The sequence below is a fragment of the Engraulis encrasicolus genome, chromosome 2 (genome assembly GCF_034702125.1).
Source record: "Engraulis encrasicolus isolate BLACKSEA-1 chromosome 2, IST_EnEncr_1.0, whole genome shotgun sequence".
NCBI lineage: Eukaryota > Metazoa > Chordata > Actinopteri > Clupeiformes > Engraulidae > Engraulis > Engraulis encrasicolus.
The window spans coordinates 25,104,560-25,113,811 of NC_085858.1; the positions used below are offsets into that span (position 1 = coordinate 25,104,560).

Sequence of the window (9,252 nt, forward strand, 5' to 3'; positions counted from 1 at the left end):
GAGATGGATAAACACAAAAGAAGAAAACAAAAGAAAAAATGACATTCATTAACATCAGCTGTACATTACTTTTCAAAACGTAATAACTCGAACTTTTCTACAGTAGGCTACTACTCAAGATACTAAAGGCGCTGGCGCTTACCTCTTGACTGCACCACGCGCAGGATGGGTGAATGGAGAGGCATCCTCTGCAGGTATTTACTCCGCTAGAAGTGCAGATGTTGGCAGCTGAAGTTTTGAAAGGCGAATATAAGTTACGTGTTACTGATTGGCGATGAAACGGAAAGAACCGGGCGGCCACACAGCAACATCTCCAATGCACACCCAGGCTACTATGCTCCTAACCGCGACATCTCCAAAGTTTGAAAATTGAGTAAGGTTGTGTGTCACAGTTGACCTGAGTAGGCATTCAGTTTGTGCGTCAGGCTATTTGAAGAAATCATTACCTGTAATGTATCCCTTTCTAAAAACCTATCCAAAAACTAAACTTCGAAGCTTTATTTTGTATGATGTGCTGGCTTAAAACGTTAAGATGAAACTATGTTTGCACATTGAACATGGATGAGTAATTTGACATATGAGCACAGCTATTTACATCAGTCCGAATAAAATGTAGAAATAAAAGTTATTCACTTACCATAAATATTAACGGAAGGGAGTGTGGCCACCAGTAATAATATCCAACAGCGCGTTATTAAATCATCCATATTGAGGTATTACACTTCTGACGCTTAGACAGGAGTGCCGAGGCGACTCCCAAATATCCTGCACCACCCCTACCACTCCTCTGACTAACTAATACGGGAGGCTTGGCAGTTTCCTCATACTTAGGGCAAGTCACCACAACGGACCTCTCTTGCTAACCAAAGGCAACGCGGAAGATGGAGGTATTTTGTCATCGAGACAGCGGCATACGTGGCCGGGTGCTGTTTCGTGTTTTTGTGAGACGATGAGACTTTTCTGACAGACTTCTCCGTGTGTCATCAGTCTAGGATGTCCCAATTTGTTACAAGGTTGAAGGTAGAGGGGTCCCGCGCAAGCTGGAGAATCTTAGCACTGGTGCCCTCGGGCAATTTAGGTAGGCCTACCCTACTACTACCATGTATGGACAAAGTTAATTCAAGTCACTCACCACTGTCTATGAAAGTCTATTGGGTTTTGTGGAACGGTAATGTAGGCTGCCTCACAGGCAAGGGATTTTAATCAACGAATTGCTCATGCGCAACAAATTGACACATGACGGCGCACCAAAACGCACAATCCTGATTCCACAATGCCAGCCTATGGCTATGTTCATTCCGATTTGCAGGCATTAAACGATAATGAAATATCTCTTTCACTTAATTTATCCGGCGTGACAGTGAATCTGCAGAGGTTTTAAGGCCACCCAAGGCAATCAACGGTCTTAAAGATCCCTCTAGTGGCGACCCTTCCACATCAAGATCGCTTTCATCCCACCAACACAACAGTTGGCATCATATCTATGGAGCAAATTAAGCGCCTCGCATCTCACAGAAGTTATTCAAGCTTGTACTTTTAGAAGAATCGTATGCAGGGTGGAGCATTACAGACGTGTGTCCTACCTTGCAAAAACAAAAAACAAATATTCTAGGGTAAATAAATAAACCAAACGGTTCTCCGTTTTTTTGTCAGAAATTGCGGCTTTTGTGATTTCATGTTTTGTTCAAGGCCTGCTGCTCTGGGCTGGCATGTTTCATTAGAAAAGGGAGATGCCCTGAACAAATAAGGTGTCCATGGATATGCTATAAGGGTCATGAAAATGCATTATATTCTGCCACCGTCCCATCAGGTAAGGCTATTGCAAAACATAAAGGGCATTCAAATGACTTAAAACAGAAAACAGGCCTACAGTATTAAATGTTACAATAATGCAGACAGACACATGCTCATCTGGCCCAATTTACCCGATGGACCTATTCATCTTAACCAAACCCATGTCCACAGCCACGGAGCTGTCCATGGTGGTACCCTGGCCCCTCTTTACCCTGTGGCCCCAGGCCCTCCTCTGCCATGCAGCTCTGATTGTGGTAAAGGGGAAAAATGTGCATGATGACTATTTGCACAGATATCCCCCAATGCCCCTTGGGGTCTGCCAGCAGTACACTGACATATAGATGGATAAGGCTGGCTCCTAAATTCTTCCGCCCCGAATCAATTGTTTTGCTCTTTGCTTCTTTTCTCATTTCATTGCTCGATCTCATTTTATCTCTTGCACCTGCTTCCCCGAGAACATGCCTCAGGGAGCACAGCAAATAAGCCTTGAAAAACTAGAGAGAGAGAGAGAAAGAGAGAGAGAGAGGTTGCGGGATATGAGACAGCAGTAAAGTGGAGGATAAAGTGAGATTAGATCAATTTCACCATCCCTGCAGACACGGTTGAACTCCGATAAGGGACAGATATTTCGTTCTTGAACACTCTCCTTCTTTTTCCCTCTGTCTGTCTCTCTCTCTCTTTCTCTTTATCTCTGCCCTAACTCACTCACTCACTCTCTCTCTCCCTCCCTCAACTCTCTCTCTCTCTCTCTCTCTCTCTCTCTCTCTCTCTCTCTCTCTCTCTCTCTCTCTCATATCCCGACCGTCCCAAACTGTCAAACCTGTTGCTAAGCTACTGGCCCCTGTGTGCTGAAATAGTGAGCAGAGGAATTCATGTGAGAGCAATGATTTTGGAGGGGACTCCATTTCATACTTCACATGCGTGCGTGCGTGCGGTTTGGATGGTGCCTGCGCGTTTCCATGAATCTATAAATTCTCCTCCGTTTGGCATATTGTCAAACATTGTCTGAAATAACAGTGAGCCCCACAGGGGACTGCACAGACATTGATCTCGAGAGGACAAAAAAAAGTAAGCAAAGCAGCTCTCATATTACAGTTTTTCTCGGTTGGTTTGGCTAATTTCTCGAAACTGAGATGACATTCTCAAAACAACACGGACAAATCCCCAAACCAACTTGCAATTTCCCAAAACAGAATGGCATTTTTCATTGCTTTCATCAGATATCAAATGCTTTGTACATGTCTCAAATGTTTAGTACATCTCTGCAGATGGATATGTACAAATACCCTTCAGTTGACACATTCAGCATAGATTTAGCACATTTTCCAAATAAATTGACCTTGCTTATCTAAACGAATTGGACAATTCTCAGTCTAATGGTTGCCCTCTCCAAAACACGTCAGCATTATTTCATTGTGTAAGTCATCATATGCAAAGTGGTCTACGCAATTCCCAAAACAGTCAAGGACATCATATTTTAAGAATTTCATTACATAGTAAATGTTCAACAGGTCAGATGGTATTGTAACTTTACTAGTTAGTAGAAAATAATTTTACAACCGTGTATACTACAGTTTCCTCTGTTATTTGGCTAATTTCATGACATTTTTTCAAACGACATTCTGTTTTGAACAATTGCTAGTTGCTTTGGCATTTGTCCATGTTATTTTGTGAATGTTATCTCTGTTTTGAGAAATGAGTCAAACCCATGAGAAACCTGTGATATATGGGCATTACTTTCTGTATATGAATTTACAGTAAAGAAAGTTACTGATAAATGTCCTTGGTAAATTATCTGTGTTGTCAAACTTCAATGGTTTCACTCACTTTTTCATTTTTATACATAGTCGAAATCTGTTAGCTGAACGTAGATAAAACACCTAACCATTTTGACTGGCAGTGCTTACACAATGGCAAAGGGACAATTTATTTTGGGGGTACTGATGATATACAGTCCCAGGAAAAAGTTTGTACACCCTTTGAAATTTCTTACATTTCTGTCAAAATTGGTCATAAAGCATGGTCCGATCTTCCCGGAAATCACAAAAAGGAACAACCAGAGTCTGCTTTAACTAATTCAACCCAAACATTTACAAGTTTACATATTTTCATTGGCCATAAGATGTAAACATTCACAGGACAGAAAGGCATAAGTAAGTACACCCTTGCATTCAATAGGTTTTAACCCTAAATTTGTCGCAATAACCTCAACCAGATGTTTCCTGTAGTTGCAGATCAGATTAACAAAACAATCTGGATGTATCTTGACTCCCTCTTCTTTAGAAAACTGCCCTTCTTCAGCAAGGTTTCTGGGATATCTGGAGTGAATAGCTTTCTTGACTTCATGCCATATCATCTCAAATGTTTTTTTGTCAGAGCTTTGACTGGGCTATTCCAGAATGTGTATTTCATTGTTATGAAGCAATTCAAAAAAAGTCAAATTGCCTCCCTAAAATATGGGTTGTTGTCCCATTTCAGCACCATCCTCTTGTGTGCCTCAACTGTGTGACAAGACTACCTCACATTTTTTCTGTAAAATATCTCAATAAACTTCTGAGTTCATTGTTCCACTGATAATAGCAAACTGACAAGGGCCTGAGGCACCAAGGTAGCCGCATATAATGATGCTCCCGCCACCATACTCAAAGGTGGAGATGATGTTTTGGTGAAGGTGTGGTTCTCCAGTTCTCCTCCAAACATGATACTATGTGTTCCCCTGAAAAAAATCAACTTTGGTTTCAACGTTGGTCTACAGAATATTTAGCAGTAATTTTATGAAGCATATAAATGCTTTTTCGCAAACCTCAAAGGTGCAGCAATATTTTTTGGACAGAAACCCCATTAATTTTAGATTGGCAGAATGAACCCCATTTTTAGTTATTCTTGGTTACATCTCCACTTCTGAGTTTGGTGGCGGGAGCATCATTATATGCGGCTACCTTGCTGCCTCAGGCCTTTGAAAGTTTGCTATTATCAGTGGAGCAATGAACTCAAGTTTATTGTGATATTTTACAGAAAAAACGTGAGGAAGTCTGTCACACAGTTGAAGCACATAAGAGGATGGGTGCTGAAATGTGACAGCAACCCATACTTTAGAAGCAAATCGACATTAGAATGGCTTCATAACAATGAAATACACATTCTGGAATAGTCCAGTCAAAGCCCTGACTAAAAACAATTGAGATTATATGGCATGAAGTAAATAAAGCTATGCACTCCAGACATCCCAGAAACCTTGCTGACGAGAGGCAGTTCTCTAAAGAAGAGGGAGACAAGATACATCCAGATTGTTTTGTTAATCTGATCTGCAACTGCAGGACAAGTCTGGTTGAGGATATTGCAACTAACTGAGGGTTAAAACCTATTTAATGCAAGGGTGTACTTACTTATGCCTTGCTGTCCTGTGAATGTTATAGCCTTATGGCCAATAAAAATATGATAACATGTAAATGTTTGTGTGGAATTAGTTAAAGCAGACTCTGATTGTTCCTTCTTGAGATTTCCGGGAAGATCAGACCATGTTTTATGATACATTTTGACTGAAATGTAAGAAATTTCAAAGGGTGTACAAACTTTTTCCTGGGACTGTATGTGGGGAAGAAATTTAGTTTTGACACATGGGTAAACTGTTTTTGGGGTGATATGAGCGAGTGATGAGGATCCATGTAGTTATGCTGAACCATCCAGTTTATTTTGACAGAAGGACTAAATGAATGCAAATGAGCCAAAGCAATTGAGAAGGATCTATGCCATTTTGATGGTACTGACTATTTATATGTCAGACGGTTTAGTGCTGATGCAAGAATGAGGTGTTTTGGGAGGTATATGACATTTTGCTGGTAATCTGAACTGTTGTGCAGAAGTGTAAGAATGTTTGGCCAAATGACCCAATGGTTATATGAATGTCATTTGAGTTTCAAGAAATGAGCCAAACCAATCGAGAAAAACTGTATTAAAACAAAACAACCTGTCACATAAGCAGCTTCATTAGCCCATATGGATTTGGGTGTAGCCTAGTAGTCTCCTCTCCGTAGAAGTGACTAACATGTGAAAGACAGACTAATTAGGAGACGTGAGAGTGGGAGAGAGAGAGGAGGGGAGCTGAATATAGTGGCCGCTGATAATGAGGCAGGAGGAGTTGCTGCTGCTGCTGGTGGTGGTGGTGGTGGTGGTGGTATGGTGGTGGTGGTGGTATGGTGGTGGTGGTGGTGGTGGTATGGTGGTGGTGCTGCTGGTGGTATGGTGGTGGTGGTATGGTGCTGCTGCTGGTGGTGGTATGGTGGTGGTGGTGGTGGTATGGTGGTGGTGCTGCTGGTGGTGGTATGGTGGTGGTGGTGGTATGGTGCTGCTGCTGGTGGTGGTATGGTGGTGTTTGTTAAACTTGTCTTGGGCTGACAAGACTTCCTGCCCGGGAAGACCCGGCTGAACTGGACCACAGACTCTGTGGTGGACACACACACACACACACACGCACATACAGATGCTCGCACTCATAAACGCATGCTGCACGCACGCACGCACTCATACACACATACACACAGACGCTTGCGCTTACACACACACGCACGCACGCAGGCAGGCAGGCAAGCAGGCAGGCACGCACGCACGGACGGACACACACACACACACACACACACACACAATGCTGCTCAGTAGTGTGGCTGCACTGCAGGGTCAGCCATCTCTCTTATGCTCCTCACGGTCAATAATACAACACTAACCGTGCACTAATTATGGCAAGCCTTGTTACTTTTCCTGTTAGTCTGCGCGGGGCTCTTCATGCGAGTCAATACAAAGAGATAATAGAGAGAGAGATGAAGAGAAATAACAAGAGATGAAGAGAGAGAGAGAGAGAGAGAGAGAGAGAGAGAGAGAGAGAGAGAGAGAGAGAGAGAGAGAGAGAGAGAGAGAGAGAGAGAGAAAAGATAAATAAAGAATATGTGAATGAGTGAGAGAAGTCATGTGAAAATAGCACATTTACACATGTGCATGTGCAAATGTGTGCGTGCACACACACACGTGCATGCGCGTGCACACACACACTCTTAATCACTTACATACAACCTGCCAAGAAGCTGGCATATGGAACTGTGAATTTCCCTTGGCATTGCCGATTCCAAGCAGAACTTCTTCCTGTGATAAGATACACACAGTGGTGTAGTCTACTTTTTTATGGTGGGTATACTGTATATTTGAGCATTTTTTGAAGTGGGTATACTGTACATATTTGTGGTATTCTAAATAATGGATAAATCAATTTTAAGTGTATACTGAAACCCCTGGGTATACTGCGTATACCTGCTTAGACTACACCACTGGATTCACATACAGTATGGTCCAGGCAGGCTAGCTGTCTATCACGTCAGTGATTTAAAAAGATGTAAAATAACAAATCTTTGTCTCAGTATATTTTTATTTGCTTTGTCAACATCTCATCATGAGCTGTTCTCATTTTGGAAGAATACGTTTGTTATCAATCCGTTATGTCATCTACAGTATATACGGTATGGAAAATCAGTAATAACACGAAGTGCAGAGAATTAATCAAATAGCTCAACTCAAACACGTGTGAAATACAAAAATCACCAGGGTAGATGAAATCAAGTCAGTGACTAATTCTGGTGCATTAGTTCTTTGTGGTCATGGTAATTAATGTATGTTGTCTCTTCATGAATAAATAGGGCTATATAAACGTACAGACTTGTAAAACTTTCAAAATGTAAAGTCAGCTTTTAACAATAGCCACAATAAAGAAACGGCCAAATCAAAATCAGCCAAAGGTGATAAGGATAGTGTTTTCTACTGTCATATTAATTCCAGGCTTGGTTATTCATTCCCCTTGCACATGTATCCATACGGGACCAATGAACCAGCAAGCCTCACATGCCATATGCTTCCATTAGGCCACAGCTGCCTATCCAGAATATGTGATAGATATGGGTTGGCTTGTTAAGTGCTTGGTTCATATTTTATTACAGTAGTAGGCTACATGAACTGAAAGGGCTGTGGACTTCAACATGCATTTTGTAAGATCTAAATGTACAATCTAAATGTACAATGACATGATTAAAACAATATGAAACTATACTATGTGCCTAAACACAAACATCTGCCTAAGCATGAGCGTGGATGCATTCATGTGTGCATTCGTGCATGCTTTTGTGCTCGTGCATGCGCATGTGTGCACGTGCATGCGAGCGTGCTTGTGTGTGCACGCACACGCACCATTGAGGCGTTGAAGACACCGCTAGCCTGTTGCTAGGGCTCTTCAGAGAGTTTGCGTTGCTAGGTTGCCAACTCCCCAGCACTAAGTGGAAATGTTCCTCATCCAGCTCCCTCATTTCTTTTCCACCTTTCTCCAGATTTCCACCTCTTTCTCACCAAAATAACTTGGCCTACCCATCTGTCATTGCCACGGCCAAAGACACAGTTGCCAAGAAACAAATTCAGGCCTGGTAGACGTAGAAATGTTCTGCATTTTATATCTGACTCTCTCTCTCTCTCTCTCTCTCTCTCTCTCTCTCTCTCTCTCTCTCTCTCTCTCTCTCTCTCTCCATATGTTCATGACAATAATTTATATATGATTATTCATGCAGAATGATGATTTGTAAGTGAGTTCTATTTTTTGATTGGCTGGCAAGGAATACAGGTGACAGTGTGTTCTGTTGATATTGATGTTGGTTTGCTAAACTGACTTACAAAGTCCATTACCCCAAATGAAACGCTTTGGCATTGAAGAGCTAATTCGCCCAAATTATCTAGATTCAATACAGTACACTAATGTCTCCATGCATGTTCTTGTGAACAGCGACCCAGACATTGGTTTCAGACAACAACAGAGAAACACTGCTCGATTGGAACCTGCATCATAGAAGCTACACCCCTCGTGACAAACCTTAATGGGGGATTATGCCGCCGCACAATATCTTACAAAAACAATTTGGATTTTAGGTTAAACAAAATTAATTTGGAACTCTTAAGAGGATTATCTTGCCTCCTTAAAACTCAGTCGCCATGGTGACCGACGAACTTACATTGTCTAATTGGCTAAGGCTGTTTACACAGGCATGTTGCGAGGCATGGTGCTTTCTGATTGGGTGAGAGTAGGCCAACATGTTTATATGAAAAATTAGTCACTGTAAATTCCCCTGAGAGTTAAAAGAGTCAAACTGATATGTGATGTGTGATGCTGGATGTAACAATTGAAATTGCAAATTAACAATTATTTAACAAATTTCCTTTCTTAGGCCAGGTTATTTTGTGTTGTAGATTCCATCTGCATGTTTCACTGAGGGAGCTGCTTTGATGTCATTGTACTTATTGTATGTGCAATTGTCATTGTGTAGGCCTATACTGGCAATAAATAGGCTAAAGCAGGGGTTCCAAAGGCTTTTCCATCTTGGGGCCCACTTGAGATGTTCACAACTGTCTGGGGCCCACCTCTGACCCAATAAACCA

The 9,252-nt window shown here is 41.8% G+C and overlaps 1 protein-coding gene across 1 annotated transcript in view; it reads right to left on the reverse strand.

The window, feature by feature from the left end:
* LOC134435729 (integrin beta-3-like) overlaps positions 1 to 774 on the reverse strand; it is a 27,693-nt gene extending 26,919 nt beyond the window's left edge. The window contains exons 1-2 of the mRNA XM_063184778.1: positions 638 to 774; positions 143 to 228 (exon numbers count right to left, since the gene is read on the reverse strand). Of these exons, the coding sequence (XP_063040848.1) occupies positions 143 to 228; positions 638 to 707 (156 nt within the window). The 5' untranslated portion in view covers positions 708 to 774. The remainder of the gene's footprint in view (positions 1 to 142; positions 229 to 637) is intronic.
* Positions 775 to 9,252: the final 8,478 nt, after the last annotated feature.